The 21411-nt window shown below is 37.9% G+C and overlaps 1 protein-coding gene across 1 annotated transcript in view; it reads right to left on the reverse strand.

Moving 5' to 3' along the window:
* ADGRG7 (adhesion G protein-coupled receptor G7) overlaps positions 1–21411 on the reverse strand; it is a gene marked incomplete at both ends in the record, with an annotated part of 74940 nt that overhangs the window by 44946 nt on the left and 8583 nt on the right. Inside the window, 9 exon segments of the mRNA XM_082624366.1 lie at positions 645–991; positions 6967–7079; positions 9483–9638; positions 9972–10103; positions 10107–10138; positions 12837–12944; positions 13288–13427; positions 19023–19130; positions 20378–20541. Coding sequence (XP_082480492.1) covers positions 645–991; positions 6967–7079; positions 9483–9638; positions 9972–10103; positions 10107–10138; positions 12837–12944; positions 13288–13427; positions 19023–19130; positions 20378–20541 — 1300 coding nt within the window.

Below are 21411 nucleotides of genomic sequence, written 5' to 3' on the forward strand. Positions count from 1 at the left end.
TCTTTGTAACTCTTACCACAATTTCCACTCTTAAATGGTCTAATTCCTCTTTCACTTGAATAAATTTAAATTTAGATAACACGAAAACAACTCTCCTTTGCTGGAACTCATTAAATTTTTCAAATTATTTTTCTTAAAAGAGTCACTCTGATTGTCTTGAAACATTTCTTTTAAAGTAGCTAGGAAAAGCAGGGTCGGGGGGTGGTGGGATGAATTGGGAAATTGGGATTGACCTATATACACTAATATGTATAAAATAGATAACTAATAAGAAGTTGCTGTATTTTAAAAAAATAAAATAAAATTCAAAAAAAAGAAGTAAAGTTAATTTACAGAAAAAATATATAAAGTAGCTAGGAAGTTTGTATGTGGTCTAAATCTCAAGTCAAATAAATAGAGATGTTAAAGGAAATGAACATGAAGTTAGCTCATGATGTATCTAGTATAGCTGCCTTGATCACATCTGCCTTCTTCACAGGAGAAGACACTCCTTCACGAGACAGAAGGCACTCTTAGTGATTGCTGGATTTTCCATCTCCCCTACCACAAGGCCTTGTACTATTAGGTCTTCAAGAGGTGTTTGTTTAAATTAAATGATTTCAACAAAATTAAATTCCTGAGTAAGTGAAGAAGCAAACACTTACCCCATCCAATTAAAGAGATGAAAAGAATGAAATGCTGAGGAATAGGCTTCATGGTCCTAATAAGAAGGAAATAGAGCTGGGCAGCACTGAGTCCCATCCAGGTAAATGTCACTAACACAAAACAGTGAAGCAAGATAGCAATCGCAGTGCATGTGGGATTCAAGATGACAATGGTGTCTTGTCTGGACATTTCATTATTGCTCAAGTCAGTATTATCAGTGTCACTATGACTTGTCTTTAAGTTCTTATTGGAGTTTTCGATTCCAAACACAAAGAGGAGGTTGAAAATCAACATTGATGTGCACAGATTGACCAATACCCAGGTTTCTGAGGTTTTTCTGACTTTCCTGAAAATAAATAAATAAATATATTAATAAACAAAACAACTACAAAAAAAACTCCAGTGAAATCATGAGGGAACAAAAGAATATTATTACCCACTGTAAATCTAGCTCATAGCCCAGTGGGCCAGCTGGTAAACGGACCTTCCTAACTACACCAGAGAAACATTGTCTCTTATCTGATTCTCACAAAGTGAGTTTGAGAAAACAGGTTGATACCTCCTTTCTTGAACCTGTCTTTCAATCCAAGGTGATAGCTGTTTTCCAGAGATGCCCTCCTGTGAACTCTACTTCCTGGAGTTTATGCCCAGTGTAGCCCCCTCCCAGGGCTCTCCAGTGACTTGATATAACTAACAGAATGCAGCAGAAGGCCTGGCAGCCAGGGCCAACTTATCCATCAGACAGTGGTGTTTAGCATCCACAATATGTTTATACTTCTATGGTCCACAACAAGGTCTTCTAATGTAAAACATGCCCAAGGACTGTTCCTTCATCTGAAGATACAATTTGTGGGTGTAGAACCAAGTTCTCTTTGAAACTCATGACATATCACAGGTCTCTCCAGTATTAAAGAAAGTTATAAAATTTCCATTCACTACCATCTAGATCCTTATGAATTTTTCAGATTATAAGGCCTCTTGAAATAAATATTTCACTATTAATGTGCTTAAAGTTCTAACACCTTCAAGAACTTCTCTATTTCTAATGTCTCAGAATTTGATGAACAAATCTGTTTGCTAATTATATATCGTTTACGGTCCTACCATAACATTCCACTATGGTCCTTCTTAGTCTTTGGATTCCCACACTGAATGAAAAGCTTATATTAAAACAGAACTCTGTCCATCCTCATGATATTTTAGTTGAGATTTTCTGGATAATTCAAAATTTTATTAACTCTTCTGAAAGGTTTAATGGGAAGAAATGCAAAAAGCATCCAAAAGAATCCATTTATATAAAAGTAAAGTTAGTTTTTAATTTTTCTCCAATTTCAAACATAAATTATCTACAGAGAGAACAGGCTATTTTCAAATAGGCTATTTTCAAACGGGTCTTCTGTATATTACTATATTCTGTGCATTTTTATTATATGCACAGAAATATATAATATATATATTATCTATGACAGCAAAACTGCTAAAAACAAGTTGATAGAGGACACACACACACACACACACAAATATGATGACAACTGGAAAGGGTGAGATTTTAGGCAAAGAAACTATCGGGTTGGCCAAAAAGTTCATTCTAGTTTTTCCATGCCATCTTACAGAAAAACCCAAACGAACTTTTTGGCCAAACCAATAGTTACGCAGCTACCACAACTTATTCACATGGAACCAAATAACTGTCTGTTCAAGTGTCTTTGCAAATGAAAAGACAGATATAAGAGCCATTTTACTTTACATGACAGACATAATTACATGGCATGTAATTTTCCTTCAAGGCACTTACCACAATTTGTAATTATATATTTATTTCTGTATATATCTGTACAATGTCTGTCTTCCCCCCGAGAATGTAAATTCCAAGGGAGAGGGGAGTTTATATGTCTTGTTCATAGTTTTGTATTTACCTCCTCACATGTTGCTTGGCACACAGTAAGCACTCAATGTAAAAATTTTAAACGAAGGGCAAGAGACTCATTAAGTGTGAAAGGTAAAGAAAAGAATCAAAAATAATTCTGGCTCTTTGGACAAATGGCTGATTCTAAGTATGGGGCAGAAAAAGTGAAAGATGTACCTGGACCATCTTGCTGTGCCTTAAATAAGGAAACGCTTATAGACTGATAGGGACATGAAAAAACAACATGAAAGGACTCCCTCCAGCTACACTGGAGAGTACACTTCTTTCCAAAGTAATATAGTGACTAAATATAGAAGGAATGATAGCTTAGAGATCATAATTCACCCACCAATGTAATCATATATACCAGTTAGGATGATCAGTGAATACCAAAACCACTGAGTAAAAGTTGGGGAACAGAATATTCACACAGTCTCAAAGTTTCACTGCATGGATTGCCTATTATTTACAAAGGGAAAAATTGAGATTTTACAGTATAGAAATCTACTAGACACTACTTTAAACAAGGAAGCAAAGGACACAGGAATAACGGGACAAACTGACATCATGCACTTCTTGCTGTGCCACAATGAAAAAGACTTAATGATTAGAATTCTCATCAAAAATATGTAACCTGTACCTAATCATTGGAAAATTTCTGAGAAATTTTATATTGTAGAATATTCTACCTTCTATAAAATAACCTGAACACTTCAAATATTTTAATGTCATGAAAGACCAAAACAAATTTAAAAAGCAGAGGAATTATTCTAGGCTAAAGACAACTAAAGAGACACAATTACTAAATCAATGGGGGAGGGACAGCTAAAATGGACATTATTGGAACAGTTGGAGAAATTTGGATATGGACATTAACATGATAACATTATATTAATGTTAAATTCTTGAGTAAAATATTCTGAGTGAGGATAATAATATTATACTATGTAGGAGTGCCCTTGTTTGGGGGAGATGCATACATGCTTGAAGAATTTAGAGATGAGAGCCATGAAGTTTACAACTTACTTTCAAAATTTCAGGAAAAAATAGAAAAAGAGAGAAAACAAAATATTAACAACTGGTGAATCAAGGTGAAGGGTATTTGGGTGTTCACTTAGTCTCTTTCAACATTTCTATAGACTTTTAATTTTTTTAAATAAACTTCAGGAAAAAATGTTTAAATGGCAATATCTTTAGAACAAAAAATTCCAGAATCTACACATCTGAGAAAACAGTTGTGAAGGAATTTATTAGAGAGAAATAATTCTGAAAGAAAGAAGCATTGTGATACATCTTGAGTTTGGGAGGAAAAACCAGATGAGAATACATTTTCTTTTAGATTCCATATACAAGTGTTAGCATACGGTATTTGTTTTTCTCTTTCTGACTTACTTCACTCTGTTTGACAGACTCTAGGTCCATCCACCTCACCACAAATAAATCAATTTCGTTTCTTTTTATGGCTGAGTAATATTCCATTGTATATATGTGCCACATCTTCTTTATCCATTCGTCAATGGACACTTAGGTTGCTTCCATGTCCTGGCTATTGTAAATAGAGCTGCAATGAACACTGTGGCACATGACTCTTTTTGAATTATGGTTTTCTCAGGGTATATGCCCAGTAGTGGGATTGCTGGGTCATATGGTAGTTCAATTTTTAGTTTTTTAAGGAACCTCCATACTGTTCTCCATAGTGGCTATATCAATTTACATTCCCACCAACAGTGCAAGAGGGTTACCTTATCTCCACACCCTCTCCAGCAGTAATTGTTTGTAAATTTTCTGATGATACCCATTCTAACCGGTGTGAGGAGATACCTCATTATAGTTTTGATTTCCATTTCTCTAATGATTAGTGATGTTGAGCATCCTTTCATGTGTTTGTTGGCAATCTGTATATCTTCTTTGGAGAAATGTCTACTTAGATCTTCTGCCCATATCTGGATTGGTTTGTTTGTTTGATATTGAGCTGCATGAGCTGCTTGTAAATTTTGGAGATTAATCCTTTGTCAGTTGTTTTGTTTGCAAATATTTTCTCCCATTCTAAGGGTTGTCTTTTTGTCTTGTTTATGGTTTCCTTTGCTGTGCAAAAGCTTTTAAGTTTCACTAGGTCCCATTTTATTTTTGTTTCTATTTCCATTTCTCTAAGAGGTGGGTCAAAAAGGATCTTGCTGTGATTTATGCCACAGAGTGTTCTGCCTATGTTTTCCTCCAAGAGTTTGATAGTGTCTGGCCTTACATTTAGGTCTTTAATCCATTTTGAGCTTATTTTTGTGTATGGTGTTAGGGAGTGTTCTAAATTCATTCTTTTACATGTACCTGTCCAGTTTTCCCAGCACCACTTATCGAAGAGGCTGTCTTTTCTCCGTTGTATATTCTTGCCTCCTTTTTCAAAAATAAGGTGACCATATGTGCGTGCGTTTATCTCTGGGCTTTCTATCCTGTTCCATTGATCTATATTTCTGTTTTTCTGCCAGTACCATACTGTCTTGACTACTGTAGCTTTGTAGTATAGTCTGAAGTCTGGGAGTCTGATTCCTCCAGCTCCGTTTTTCTTTCTCACGATTGCTTTGGCTATTTGGGGTCTTTTGTGTTTCCATACAGAATCACACAAAAAAGCATATGCATACACACACAAGAAAAGAGAAAAAGGAAAAAAATATATATATATAAGGAAGAGAGCAACCAAATCAATAAACAAATCTACCAAGATAATAAGCTCTAAATACTAAACTAAGATAAACATAAAACCAGAAACAAATTAGATGCAGAAAGCAAACCCCAGTCTACAGTTACTCCCAAAGTTCACTGCCTCAATTTTGGGATGATTCATTGTCTATTCAGGTATTCCACAGATGCAGGGTACATCAAGTTGATTGTGGAGATTTAACCCACTGTTCCTGAGGCTGCTGGGAGAGATTTCACTTTCTCTTTGTTCGCACAGCTCCTGGGGTTCAGCTTTGGATTTGGCCCCGCCTGTGCATATAGGTCACCTGAGGGTGTCTGTTCTTTGATGAGACAGGACCGAGTTAAAGTAGCAGCTGATTAGGGGGCTGTGGCTCACTTAGGCCAGGAGGAGGGAAGGGTACGGAATGTGGGGGGAGCCTGCAGCCACAGAGGGCAGCATGATGTTGCAACAGCCTGAGGCACACTGTGTATTCTCCCGGGGAAGCTGTCCCTGGATCACGGGACCCTGGCAGTGGTGGGCTGCACAGGCTCCTGGGAGGGGAGGTGTTAATAGTGATCTGTGCTTGCACACAGGCTTCTTGGTGGCTGCAGCAGCAGCCTTGGTGCTTCATGCCCGTCTCTGGTGCCTGCGCTGATAGCCACGGCACACGCCTGTCTCTGGAGCTCAGTTAGGCGGTGTTCTGAATCCCCTCTCCTCACGCACCTGGAAACAATGGTCTCTTGCCTCTTAAGCAGTTCCAGACATTTTCCTGGACTCCCTCCTGGCTAGCTGTGGAGCACTAGTCCCCTTCAGGCTGTGCACCAGCCAACCCCAGTCCTCTCCCTGGGATCTGACCTCCGAAGCTGGAGCCTCAGCTCCCAGCCCCCATCTTCCCCAGACAAGCCTCTCAGGCTGGTGAGTGCTGGTCAGCACTGATCCTCTGTGCAGGAATCTCTCCGCTTTGCCCTCTGCATCCCTGTTGCTGCGCTCTCCCCTGTGGCTCCAAAGCTTCCACCCCACCCACCCCCTCTCTGCCAGTCGAGGGGCTTCCTAGTGTGTGGCAACTTTTCCTCCTTCACAGCTCCCTCTCAGAGGTGCAGGTCCCATCTCTATTCTTTTGTCTGTTTTATCTTTTTTCCTTTGCCCTACCCAGGTACGTGGGGAGTTTCTTGCCTTTGGGAAGTCTGAGGTCTTCTGCCAGCATTCAATAGGTGTTCTGTAGGAGTTGTTCTACATGGAGATGTATTTTTGATGTATTTGGGGGGAGGAAGGTGATCTCCACATCTTACTCCTCCGCCATCTTGAAGGTCCTCTCAAAATCTTTTTTAAAGGTTTTACCATTTGAAACCTTAATACAGTTTAAAATTTACTTTTATCCTCAAAAACTTGCTGTTTAGCAATGTTTCTCTCTTTGCCAATGCAGATTGGCAGTTATGCTTCTATTCAACACTAAGGAACTGTGGCATTGATGAACTATGGGACCACATTTTTATGTGACAAACTTGTAATTACATGGTATGTAATTTTCCTTCAAGGCATTTACCACAGTTTGTAAGTATACATTTATTTGTGTGTATGTCTTAGTCTCTCCAGGACTGAGTATCTTGTAAAATGAGTATGTTCAACTAAATCTGATTTCCCTTCCAGTTCCAAGAGACTGTATTCTAATGGGAATATGCTGAGAGGAAATAATGTCAGGATAGCAATTTCTCTCATGAGAAGAGCCTGCTTCCCTTCAGGTTACCTAGTGCTGACCTGTAATATAATTGTGAGAGCCAGACCAGCAATGGACCATGCACATCCAAATGTGGAAAATGCATCTAGTGGTTCAGGATACTTATATTCCTTTTTGAAACTCTGGAAAGTAAGTTGACTCATTATTTTTAAATAACCATTCCGAAATATCTATGAAAGTCAACATAATAAAGAGATACACTGATTAAAGCAGATATATTGATCAAAATAGCCAGATGTCTTTTTTTATATTAAGCTGTGATATTTTAAAAGGAAATAAATCAACCCCTTATCTCTAAGTAGTTTACATGAAATAGAGGCTTAAGAACAGTTACCTAACTAATTCAGTTAGGCAAGACATATATACTATTCCTCAATGTCTAAAATCAAAGTTGTTTGTGTTAGATCTAAATTGGCTAGAGTTGCTTTATTTACCCATTAAATTATTTTTATGTGTAACTATAATCCAAGGGAAAATCTGCATGTCTAAGCTGATGTACTAAAAATAAAGTTGCAGAAATATTTTTATGGACATGGAAAGATATTCAAATGATCCTGTTCATTTTTCTTTGGAAAACTGGGTATAATTTTTATGTAGTATATCTATATCTACCCCAGCTTTTTAGTATGTAGTCATAGAAAAATATATTCCACATGAGTACGTACTCTTAGAAATCTGGAGAGGTAATAATGGCGGTCACTGGGTGGACAGGATATATGTACATAATTATCTTTGCTTGTCTGTACTTTCTAATTTTTTAAATTGTTAAAATTAGAAAAGCTGAAAATGCTTATTTATAAAACATGAAAATAATATAGAAACATAATTTCAAAAAGCACACGTTCCTCTTTACTGCCTCTACCCCACATCATACCCTACCTCTTGAAATCCTACTCTTCTCCAGAGATGACCTTTTTATAGGTGCTTACAAATATTATCTATGTCTCTTTGCACAAATAAACAGAGGTTTGTTAACATAATCAAATTATTTTCAAACTGCTATTTTAAGATATCATACACATTTTTCCATACCAGTATATTTCTGTTGAGTAAGTAGACTCACTCTGTATGCAATGACTATGTATTGCTTTAGTAGGGAAAAAATAAAAATAAAATAAACTTTGTTTTAAAAAATAACAAAACAAAAAGTTCACATTACTTCCTATGTGCAGTATACTAAGTAGATGACAAAGAATCATAGAATACATATATCTTCAGATCTTAGAAATCATCTATACACTCAGAGCCTATCTGCTCTTAAACTTTACATACAATTCTAATCAGCTTTTTTTTTAAAATTTTGCAACCCAAAACTAATTACAAACATGAGTAGGTGGGCATTGAGGCAGATCCAGATATTAGTAAGAATAGCTGGAAGTCTGACTTCAAAAAAGAAGAAAAATAAGTATGACAGTATAGTCTGTATCATTTAATATATAAAGCAATCTGAGCTTTACACAGCTATTCAATAACACTAATGATCTTAAGATATCAAAAAAGGTAAAATTTTATCTTTACATTTCTGATTGAGAAAGTAGATCTCTCTATAATGCAAGTTATAAAATAAATAGTCAAAATCAATTTTTAAATATTTGTAATTAAAATAAGAAAATGATAGTTATCTCAAAAATATTTTAAAAGCAAGGTTCTATAATTTGATATTTTATGTTGTACCAGTATGTTCTAGATCTCCATTGGCTCCTCAAACACGGGTACATCTTAGCTACTAGAAAATTAAAACACCTGCTTCTCTTTGGAAGAGTCATAGTGTTACTAGCCCCTTAGTAAAGGTAAGACACTCTACATCCCTCCCTGGTCCACTGCATATAAAAACATTCCATCCAGTATATAAACAAACATTTTTGTTTTCACCAGAATAATAGGTTTCTGGAAATGAAACAAACAGGAGCCCGTCTTCCTAAAAAGGTCAGCCCAAGAAATCTCAGAGGTGTATAAACAGCTGCACACCAGAGCTGTTGCCAGTTACGTGTACAGGGTAGCACTGGAGTGAAACGGCACACACAGAGGTATTATGGGACAAGTTGAATTAAAGAGCTTTTCCTCTTATATCTTCTGGCATAAACTTAGTAACTTAGGTGATTACAATGGAAAAAGCTTTGGGTAACTGATGCAAACTGCCCACCCACAGCTACGCATGTACTGAACCTGTCTTCAGCAAACAGCTATACAGCCTTACCTCTGGCTGTGGCAACTTCATGCTTCTGATATGTGAGTTAGTTGAGTGGAGTCCGTCAGCTCCTCTTTTGCACATGGGCTCCCTTCTCATTATTAAATACACAGTACTGAACTCATCTATCCTGAGACTATATTGCAAAAAACTCTATTCTACTTGCCTTTACCAGCACTTCCCTTTTTGGTCCTCTAACTCCATTCCCTGTTTTTCCATTTAATCTGAGTTGAGTGTCTATGTAAACTAACCCCCCAAATTATCTCCAGTTAGTACATACCAAAATCGTATATAAGGAAATTCTTGTCAGGAAGGAGATTACCATGTACACCCTTACCATCAATACCGCAAAGTTAGTAGTATGGTTGCAGCAGCAGCGCAAGAATCCATCAATGACTCCTTTTTTGTGACAGCCATGTGTGTCCCAATCCTTCAGGGAAAAATTCCAATAGACACAGGCATAGGAATGAAGCTGTAATTCTTTTTCATTGTACTGTGAATTGATAAGACAATGGCAACTGATTTTTCAAAATGCTTAATTGGGTAGAAAAAATCAAATAGGCCAAGATAAGCATATGAGAAACCAATTAGACATGTACAAAGCATAGCATCTTCATTACAGGTTGAGGAGAGGAAAAAGGATATAAAATTCAAAGTAGTTAATTTTGGGTTTAGCTAGTCTACAAAAATATGGATGGGGGAAGTTAAAGTGGATACTGTCAAAGAATCTTTCAAAGAGTTGTTCTGTGAATTTCTTTTGCCCAAACTGTCCCTGGTTTTGTAATCAAGAGTGGGCTGAATTATTTCTGTTAATAGGAAAACTCACCCTTGGACTGAAGACCATTTCAACAGAAGTGCTCTGATCTTCTTCCACATTTTCATCAGTTTTGCTTGAGATAATATTTTGACTAAAATGTGATTTAGCTATAAAAGTTTTTGATTGGAAAAGCTTGTTGTTCTAATACACTACAAAGCCACATGCCTTGGCATTAGCTGTGAGGGGGGAAAAGGACACTAAAATTAATAAATGAACCCTAGGGTAAGCAAGAAACAAAGTCCCATGCCATCACTGAACTGCGTGACTGCTTAATACTTGGGTAAAGTACAGAAAACGTGGTTTGTCGGCTGCCTTTATTTAATTGCAGTGTGTAATTAACATATATGATCTGTGGTTGGCTATTCCACCCTCATTAAGTTTTTTTTCCCGAGATAAGATTCCTTATGTTCTAAATGGAAACCATAATTCCTGCCTAATCCACCTGAAAAAAAATTGGAAGGATATCATGTATAAAGTAAACATTCTTGCTTTCTATGCAGTGAGACGGAGTGAACACGATGTGAAGGTAGCTCAAGACCACGTTGCTTCCCCCACTGATAAGACATCAAACAAGAAACAGCAGAGGGTGAACAACAGGACAGCTGTACCTAGAGGATTGCTCTGTGAGGTCTGTCTCCCATTCAGAGGGACTGAGCAGGGACCACTGTATTAAGAGACTGGAGCTCAAGTTGTGCATATCAGGGAAACAGCAGAGGGTGAACTCTGCTGTCTTTCACAAGTGAAAAACTTGTGTGTGTGTATTTGCGTGTGTGTGTATATATATATGTGTGTGTGTGTGTATACACACACACACACACACACACACACATATATGTATATTATATATACAAGGAAAACTAAAGCGGTGGTGGTGAGACCAGCCTAACCAGTCTTGTGCTTTGAGAGATAGGCAGGCAAGGCCCTGACAGCCCCCCAAATGTCCTCCACAGCCAGCCACTTTGCTCTGTCTTCATCTGGGAAATAAAGACATTGGCTTCTGAGGTGTTTTCATGGCACGTTAAGCCCACCAAATTGTTCCTCCTGGATACTAGGTGACAAAGTTAACCCTAAAAATGTTGTATGGCTTCTTTTTAATCTTATTTTTATAAAAGAATGACATGCTTGATGTAAAATCCAAATCCATACAAGTATATAGATTTAAAACATGAAATTCCCTACTCACCCCTCTCCTCATTTCTACAGTATTCTGGTTATATATTAGAAAATCATCTTTTCATCTAGATAATTAGATTCACTAGAATAAATTATATTTACCATTATCTTATAATTTTAAAAGAATCTCCATATCTCTAGACATAAACCTCCTTGATGTTTATTTATATTCTCTTTTTTCTTAACAAGTTTGTCAGAAGCTTGCATATTTTTCATTAGTCTTTCATGGAATCAAATTTTTATTTTGTTGATCAACTCTAGCATTTGTTAATTTCTATTTTTATTAATTTCTGCTCTTTTTATTAATTCCTTCCTTCTATATTTCTTTACATTTATTTTAATTTTTATGCCTCTTTAGCTGAATGATTATTTTTTAACAATTTCTTTTATTATCTAATAAATTTATTAAAGGATATACATTTTCCTCTAAATACATAAATTCTAGGCATACTGAATACCTAAATACAAACACAAACACTAAAAATATTCAGAAGAAGATATAGGAGACTAGCATGACTTTAGTAGAGCAATGAATTTTTTTAAGTACCAATTACAGAAAAAAGATTGATACATTGGACTGCATTATGAATTAAAATTTGAGTATGACAAAAGACATGAAAAACCAAGTAAAAGATAGCTATAGACTGGAGAGAAGATATTTGCAACTTCTACAACCAATAAAGAATTAGCCAATTAGAATTATATAACCAATGAGAATTATGAACTTAGTCTTTCTAAAATATGTACTTCCTGGCACTGGATTTTTTTATTTGGGGAGAGAATAAAAGTAAATGTGTTGCTTGGTTTGCTTATTGTAGTTGAATTAACCAATTTTTTTTTAGACTCTGAAAAGTACAATGTATGGATACCAAAGGGGAAAGAGTGGGGGGTGGGAGGAATTGGGAGATTGGGATTGACACATATACACTAGTGATATTATGTATAAAATAGACAACTAATGAGAACATACTGTATAGCACAAGGAACTCTACTTAATGCACTGTGGTGATCTAAATGGGAAGGAAATCAAAAAAAGAGGGCATATATGTACATGTATAGCTAATTCATTTTGCTGTACAGCAGAAACTAATGCAACATTGTAAAGCAACTATACTCCAACAAAAATTAATTAAGAGAAAAAAAGAAAAGTACAAACATTTCAAGATAGACATAAGAATTTCTAAAGGGCCATATGCAATATGATAAGGAGCTAATGGTGGGCACCATACTAGTAGAGGTAACTGAAAATTGGTACTGCAAGATGATGACTGCATCAATTACATAAAATATCCCAAGGTCAGGTCTATAGGATGAATTTAAGCCTGTGAGTGCCATTCCACTAGTAAACACAGGCAAAGCTTATGACTGAGTATTTTTTAAATGTAGTTTTAAATGTAAAACTGAACCACTTTAGCTACATTTTTGTTGGAAAACAGATTTGCATCCATGGCCAGAGCATTTCAATTCTGCTACCCTCCAAAGGGTTTTTGCAAAGAAAGAGAGGAAAAAATAAAAAAAGAAATTATCCCTATGGCCTAGAATAGTAGACTTGACATTAACATAATTTGTCAGAACTCAAACATACTCAAACACAAATTATTCAGTGTGAAACAGTAAACGTTATTTCTTGTTCAATGGATGTAAGTTATTAATTCCATGAATTGGAGTGCATTTTTTCATGTAATATAATTTGAGACCTACTTTTCGTGGTGTTGAGCAAGATCTGAAGTTCAGCCTGTTCATTCAGATTCAGTTTGTCCACACTTGCATTTACAACTGTGGAACCAGAAACCAGAGAATCCCTAGTTCCTATGAGAAGGAAAAAAAGCAGAATTTCAGGGCCTCCCTGGTGGCGCAGTGGTTGATAGTCCGCCTGCCGATGCAGGGGATACGGGTTCGTGCCCTGGTCTGGGAGGATCCCATATGCCGCGGAGCGGCTGGGCCCGTGAGCCATGGCCGCTGAGCCTGTGCGTCCGGAGCCTGTGCTCCGCAACGGGAGAGGCCACAACAGTGAGAGGCCCGCGTACAGAAAAAAAAAAAAAAAAAAAAAAAAAAAAGCAGAATTTCATAAAAGTCTACACTTTCACGAATAGAGCATTATCGGTAGCAGAATGCTCTCTGCTATTACAAGAACCTGAAACAAACAGCTCACCTTTCAGCACAGTGAAGAGAACACCTGTAGATCCCACAGTGCCTTCTGAAGAGAAATTAACAGACTGTATTGCTATATTAGGTTCTGCCACTGACGTGTTGCCCAAAGACAAGGAACAAGTTTCAATTTGCTCAATAAGCCTGCATAGAATAAAACGTAACAACATAATATTGTGGAGACTTGTCATAAAATCAGTTGTGTGTGTCCCACATTCCAGTAGAAAGGAATGACCACAGAATTCATGCGATCACAATATTGGCACAATTCCCTAAAAATATCTGACTTTCTTTACGAGAGTCTTACTTTGTTACTCATACCTTTTTTTAAAGTTCTGGTGGACTCTTCCCACTGACAGGTACCTTGGACACAGATGCCAGAAAGCTGGAATTCAAGAATGACAGATTTCCCAGTAGAAACAGTCTTTGTTATGCTGCTTTTCTCATAAAAGGATGGCGCTACCACCCCCCAATCACCAGGCATTTGATTCTTGTTTCTCCAGTGTTGAGACTCAATTTCCACTTATTCAGCTCTCTCCTCTCACACAGACCCCTCGGGTTCCAAAGCATCTCTTATAAGTGTTGACTCCTGAGGTGACAGTTTCATATGGAATTATGGAAGAGCAGAGCTCTGAGCTCATTGCCTCGGCTATTAACTAAACTTTGCAGGTTTTCACAATGTTCTTTTCTACTTTGGATAAATTAGAAGATAGATTAGATGGACGGTGGGAGGGAGTGGGGGGAATCTGTTAATTTGGTGTTCTCCAAAGGTAAGTCATAAGACTGTTTCTTTTCCTGTTTCCTATAAAAAATATTTCCACTCTGTACTTGACAAAACAAAATGTCTATATCTAAGATAACTGGTTCAATCTAGTTTTCCCAGAAATGAAAGAATTTCATTAATATGTAATTGTTCTTTATTCTAAATCTTTATTCCTGCCACTAATATATCTTTTCCCTTCCCCAAGTGAGATTTAAAAAAGAAATAAATTTTTAAATAATTAAAGAAACTTCATAAAAAGAATGTGATAGTCATTCATATGGAAACATTCAAGTCAACTTCTCTATTTCAAAAGTTTTCCTTTCATAACACCATTTTCTGTAATTTTCAGCAATTCACACTATGCATTTCCCACTTAATGAATAGCAATCATACTCCAGAGCTGCTTTCGACAGGAGGAGTACCTAACACAACTGCAATCTGCTAAGAACATAATTCATGCATTCATTCAACCAACAGTGTCTGTTGAGCACCCACTAAAAGGTCAGTACCTGTGAAACACTGGGGATACTAAGGGGAGCTCCTTCAGGCATTTGAAGGCTAAAGGGAAAAATGGGCCAGGTACATGGGGGTGTTTGCTGCTTTTAAAGGGCTGCTCTAGCCACAGCCACTTGTAAGGCCTTTATTCCTTCCATATTATTCTTTCCTCCTCTTGTCGTAACTGATTGGATGGTAGGTGGGTGCATGTCTCAGAGATCCCAATCGGGAGGCTGGCCATCAACCTGGTACAAATGACTAGAAGCAATCAGATTCTTTCCCCTAGGAATCTTCCATTTAGTGCAGCAGTTATATCAGAAGAGCCTGGCTTTCAAGGGGACCAGAGAGGTCATTAGAGTCGGCCCTCCGTATCCTTGGGTTTCGCTTCCGTGGTTGGTTGAATTTGCTAATGTGGAACCCCCCGCAGGTACGGATAGCCAACTACACCATTTTATATAAGGGACTTGAGCATCCGGGCATTTTGGTTTTCGTGGGGAGCCGGGGAGGTAAGAGAGGGGGCGGTCCTGGAACCAATCCCCCACGGATACTGAGGGAGAATTGCATACCATTGTAAGGACAAATACAAATTAAAAATGAGAGGCTTAATTCTTCCTGTGGAAAATAAGGGAAGGAATTTCACTCCCCTCCTTTTTCTTTGAGCATTTACTTTAGAAAATTTGCAGGCACTTTCTCTTCTCTTTGAAATGTAAATAAATCCTTTTGAAAACTAGATTGGCATTTTGTCAGGTTTATGATCTAGGAATGTCTTTCTCAGGGACCTGGGAACCATCTCTTTGAAATGGAAGCATCGAGGGAGCTAGCTAGTGCCCCTATTTCCCAGTTTCTGTGGGAGAGTAGTAGCTTAACTTCGGTGGGTGGGCACCTTGCTCCAAGTTGCAAAACTACCTCCTTTCATAAAGATATGAAAGGTTTGTTCTTCCTCTGGATAAAGTCAATTAGCTAACACAAAAGGTCACCTCAATTACCCAGTTAACTTAGGGATAAACTGTGTGTGACAAATAGTGCTGTCGAGTTCTCTTAACTGAGGACTAGTTATTATTTATCTGAAAACATGTATGTAACAGGTTGTATCTGCTTGCCTACATAAAGAGGTCAGATTCCCTTCTTCCTCCCAGTCTCTTAGGGGTTTGTCCGTGATGTTCGTCACATTCTGGTTTAATGCTTGTACAATAATTAAAGTGTTTTCTTTCTCTACTACCTTTGTGGCGAGGATTTCTGGGTTGGGAGAAGATTTTGTTTTTAATTTTACTTCCCCAACATCATGAAAGGGTTAAATTATGAGAGAGAAGAAACTATAAATAAAGATGAGACATACGTACATGTTTACTGAGTCATGTTAATGATAAACACAGCTGCTAACCTATTTTTCCAAGATTTAATATGGATAAGTCAGGTATTATGCTAGTGATTTACATACATTATCTCATTTGAGCCTCACAAGAATCCTGCTGAAGCGAGTCCCAAAATCACTCCCATATTACACTGAAGAATCTGAGGCTCTTTGGAGAGATATGGAGTAATTTGGTCTAAATCATGTAGCTACTAAAAAGCAATGCTAAGGGCTTCCCTGGTGGCGCAGTGGTTGAGAGTCCGCCTGCCAATGCAGGGGACACGGGTTCGTGCCCCAGTCCGGGAAGATCCCACATGCCGCGGAGCGGCTGGGCCCGTGAGCCATGGCCGCTGAGCCTGCGCGTCCGGAGCCTGTGCTCCACAACGGGAGAGGCCACAACAGTGAGAGGCCCGCGTACCGCAAAAAAAAAAAAAAAAAAAAAAGCAATGCTAAGATTTGAATCCAGAACCGTGTGATTTCAACAGCCTCTGCTGTTACATTCTCCCACAGGGAAGACCCAAAACTGCTCTACTGAGAGCTTCAAAGCTGCCTTGGAAGCCCTGCCATCATCCCCCTGGTCCAGCATCCATAGGGCCCAGCTGTATTATGATCCTGTTCCTAGGTTCCCAGGAGATTCCATATGCCTCTTTACAGTAACTCTCTTTTGGTTAAGATAACTTGATCAGCTGTCTTGTAAGCAAAGAAAGCTGGCTAGAACAGAAATGCAAACAGAAATGTGCAATGGAAATGTACAAGGTAGTCAGTATTAGCAGTTTTACATTCCCAAAGTTAGGTAAACAAGGACAATTAGGAGCTTGAACGTAACAGCAAAGTTTCAAGGTTATGGATCAGTCTTTACAGCAAGTGTTCAAAATGGAGAAATAAGGTCTTAGATTCACTGATTGAGTCAGATGCTTTTACCAGCAGGGACTGCCCTGGCTGGGCCCACTTCAACACCCTGCCTCCTCCCAGTTTAGAACAAGAGAATACATGAAAGGATGCTGGAGAACTCTGCCGTGACAACGTGCGATGACTGAAGCTGGAGTGAGTTCTTTCCTCCCTGTCACTCTCTTCTGTTTCACTCTCACCCTGTCCACTTCTCCCCATATGTGTAGAAGGGGAGTTCAGTAGCTTAGAGACACAAAAAGGAAACTCGATGAAAGAAGGGGAAAGTCAGAGTGAGATTCACCATTTAGGCTGGTACCTATCAGGAGACCTTGCACGTTGGTCTCACTTAAGTGGATGGAATTTGGAAGGAAGAGTTGCCCCAAGTAACAACTAATTTCCTTCCAGGGGAGAAAGGAGAGAGAGAAAGATTACCTCTGTTGGCAGCTCACCAAGAGTATGCTCCTGAGGAGAGCTAAGGGCTTGCTGACACAATTTTAGGGCTCGAGATTGAGGCGAAAGCCTTATTTACATGAATAAAGACCTAAGTCCACAAGGGTTTACGCAAAAGATTACCTCGGAGAGGGTAAACTGATACATCCTTAGACAAATAAGTAGACTAGAAATTCGGAGTGGGAGGAAGGAAGGATTGAGTGTGGTTACACCATTTCATATTTCAACGCATCCTATATTGAAATGTTTTATTTATCCTCTAAACACCTTCTTCTATGCCATTTGGACTTTACACATAAACCGCACAGAATTGTTTTCTTTTTTCTCCATGCCTTAAGCCAGTAAAATTCATAACTGTTTATTAACGGGACAGTGTTTTCATCTATCTCATGATCTGTGACTTTCTCAGCCAAATCCCACAATGGCTCTTTCCTCAGCCTTCTCACCAAAAACATCCACTCCTCTCCTTTGCCTCCAGCAAGACTGCAAACACAGAGCCTCCAGCTCTGAAGGGAGTTCACTGAACATAGACTCTGGACCAACTTCAAGAAAAATGGGAGTGTTCACACTCCCAGTGAGAAGGACCCAGATATTTTCTAGAGAAATCTGAAGTCATAAAATACACCAGTTCAATTGTTTATAACACCTCTACCATCGTCTCTCAGAATTATAATCTTGTGAATGTCCTGTTTCAGGCATGTGCACTTTTTCTACTTTGAGGACTCAACACTAAATAGGTACTGGTTATAATATTAGAGAACTGAGAACTACTAGGAATTTCTCCTAAGGAAATAATAGGTCATGCGAACAAAGATTATGCACAAGAATGAAATACCAAAAGACTTGAAGCTATCTAAATGTCCAGCAGCAGAGAACTGCTTAAATAATAGTTGACTCATATTATGCAGTTAGCTAAAATTTATGATGTAGATGCATAGGTATTTATATTAAAAAGATGTTTACAAAGTATTAAAGTGACAAAAACAAGTTATAAATTAAAAGAGTATGTAGTATGATACATACACACAGAGAGAAAAAAATCTGGAAGAATACATACCAACAGGTTAATAAAGGTGAGACAATTTTTAAACTTTTGCTCCTCTATATAGTTTCTTATTTTTCTACAACGAGCATGCATATTTAATTAACTTTTTAAAGAATTAAGAAAACTGTATATAAGATAAAAACACAATGAATTCATAGAGAGACCTCTATGAATAAAGCATATGAGTTTTACTATAAATATACAACCCAAAGTAATCCATAACATAGGAATAGAAAAGAGAGAAAGCAGGTAAAGTTCGATCCTTTTTTTCTTTTTTTTTTTCACTGTAGCCTTGGGAAAGCTAAACAAAGCTTAATCAAAATACACTAGGATCTTGGGGAGAGCTGAGCTAGGGTCGGGGGGCAGCAGGGGAACTAGAAATGTGTCTTGCAAAGTTATTCTGTTTTTTGCAGCTCTGTGCACTGAGAAAGGAGTTGGAAAAACTATGCATGCAGTGGTCCCTGGGGCATGCCAAACAAAGGCTGGGAAAACAAGTCGTAATCGAAATCATCCCAGTTACTCTTTATCTCCCAGGCCATGGCCACCCCTGGAACCAGGAGTTAACATTTACCACTCCATTTAATAACTGAAGATCAGGTGGAAAGCTAAGGCTTTAGTCTGCAATCCAGAGGAATCATCCATTTAGTGCATCCATGAGAGAAATAAAGACACCTCTGCTAATGCTTCAACCTAGAAAAGTAAGCAGCACTTCGTTAGGTTTTCCTTCCAAACTGGAATTGTGCTTACGTTGCAAAGGTAGCATCATTATCACTACCAGCAGCAGCCCTTTGAGAAACATCTTCACTGGCATCTAGAAGTTGACTCACTGTTGTTACCCCTGCCAGGAAGAAGGCCCTGATCATCACAGAAGACACATATCACACATCATCATCACCATACTTATCATGAATTATTATGGTATCAAGTGGCACCAATGGTATGGTAATCCAGAGGTGTTTTTCAAAATCAAAGGCTTGTTTTGAATCTACATAAGATGGCAGAAAGAATAAAAATAAGGCTCAGTGAAAATATAAATCTAGTCAATTAGGAAGCTTAGGTCTCTGAATTTGACCTCATAGCAAGGTCTTTCACAGAACCTCCACCCTTACCCCCAAGAACACAAAAGCAGATGCCTGGATACAGAAGCAGAAACAAAATAAGAATGCAGGGCTCTTCAAAACATTACAGCCCATAATACTTAGTATAATGTATTAGTGATACTTACTATAACTATTAGACTTAGTAACTATTAGACTTAGTAAAATTATTTCCAGTTTTCTTACAATTAAAAACTCAGGAGTACATCAGCATTTGATTACAGTTTAACTGCCTTCTTTTGGGATAGTGATACCCTTCTGTCTTTATCGGCTAATCCTTCCATAAATTCTACATTTGGTGGTCATTATTTTTCTTTCAATTTTATTAACTTGTGATTTGCATCCCACTTTCTTTCTAGAGAACCTAGGGTAATAAAAAAACAATTTTTTTGAAACAAGACATTTAAAGGGAATAGAAGTAAATAGATATTTTCAGGCCATGCTGATATCCCACTAGTAGACACTGGGTCATTCCATATTGGTGGTTTATAAGCCCTGCTAGACTAGTACCCAAGCTGTGCCAATTGGTAAATGTTGCCTGCAGTTCTCATTTTCAGGTACCAGAGTTTAACAGGTCATGATATCAGAAATGTAAACTAAGCTTAATGTTTTTGGAAAGCCAAAAACAAAATGCAAATATGATCAGCAGAAAGGGATCCCAGTTTAAAATAGCACGATCCAAAGCGAGTTTCTTGGAACTCTAGTTACTTGGAATTGAATAGAGGTGAGATGTCAAATATAGTTGATAAACATATTAATAAAGTGAAATAGACTTGTTCATTCCAGGACTTTCCAGAAGGTTTAACATGATAATGATCATTGTGACTATCCCAAAAGAGAATATTTGAACAAGGAGCCCTTTTCTATTTCTTCGAGCCTCTCTCAGCAAGAATGCTCTGCAAACTGGTTTTGAGCAACCTAACCATGCCCAAGTCCATGCCATGCAATAAGCAGAGTTTGGAATGTCTTTCTTTGTTCCTTCCTTCCCTTCCTCTTTTTAAAAACTGTGTGAGTTTTACCTCAGGTAAAGCATTTCTGGTTATGTTAAAAATCTGTCCAACCACTTTAGTAGCAGAGGTGATGTTCTCAGGAGTTAATTTACTGGCATCAGATGTGAAAATCCTGGTTTCATCAGAAATATTTTGAGACTGCGTTGAGATGTTGACAATCTGTTTAAAAAAAAAAAAAGCCCTAACTTTATACAACTGTGTCGAAACACTGCAAGCAACTGCAGATGAATAAGCTGGAATTGAGCTGCTCCTCAGTCTCCTAAACATCACATCCACTCCATTTTTCATGTTTGCTTCTTTCCTTGCACAAAGGACAAAGTACATGCAGGCCAGTGGCTTTCCCAGCCCTTACTACGTGCCAGGATTAATTAACTATGAGAGTCTGTCTTAGCTAGATCAGCGCTCCTCAAGGTGTGATCCATGGACCAATGTTGGTTCACTAATTGTTACAGGGTCCATAGGGAGATAAGAACACAAACTGAGAGTAAGTGGTCAGAAACTGATATACCAATTCTATGCTGTTGAATCTAATAATTTTTTTAAATGGATTTGTATTTTATGTATCTTTTTTCATTTCATTTTCCTAGTAATTCATTTTTACAGTATTTTACAAAAGTATGGTCTGCAATGGGTTGGAAATTTTTAAAGCTGGCTTTTCAGCACAGAGAGTTTGGGAAGCACTGACCTAGGCAACCTCTCCAGGTACCAATGAGCCTCGGGGCTCTGGGTCGTGAAGCTAAAGGATGTTAATCCACATTGTCTTTAGTCATGTGTCAATGTGTGTGTGTCTGGGTGGCTTATTTTTCACTAGATGACGGCATCATTTCAAAGATCAAACCAAGGTCATAGGCTATTCACCCCGGGGGAAGAGTCAGAAACAATGTCCAAACAGTAGATAGAAACAATGCTCTCATTTGATAGCCAGGTCTCTGCTATGTGTTAGGCACTTTGCTAGATGTATTATAGATGTTATCACATTTAATACACAAAACAACATTGCGAGTTGAGCACCCTCACCCCTCTTTAAAG

Source organism: Mesoplodon mirus (assembly GCF_964341445.2).
Source record: "Mesoplodon mirus genome assembly, chromosome: 6".
Taxonomy (NCBI): domain Eukaryota; kingdom Metazoa; phylum Chordata; class Mammalia; order Artiodactyla; family Ziphiidae; genus Mesoplodon; species Mesoplodon mirus.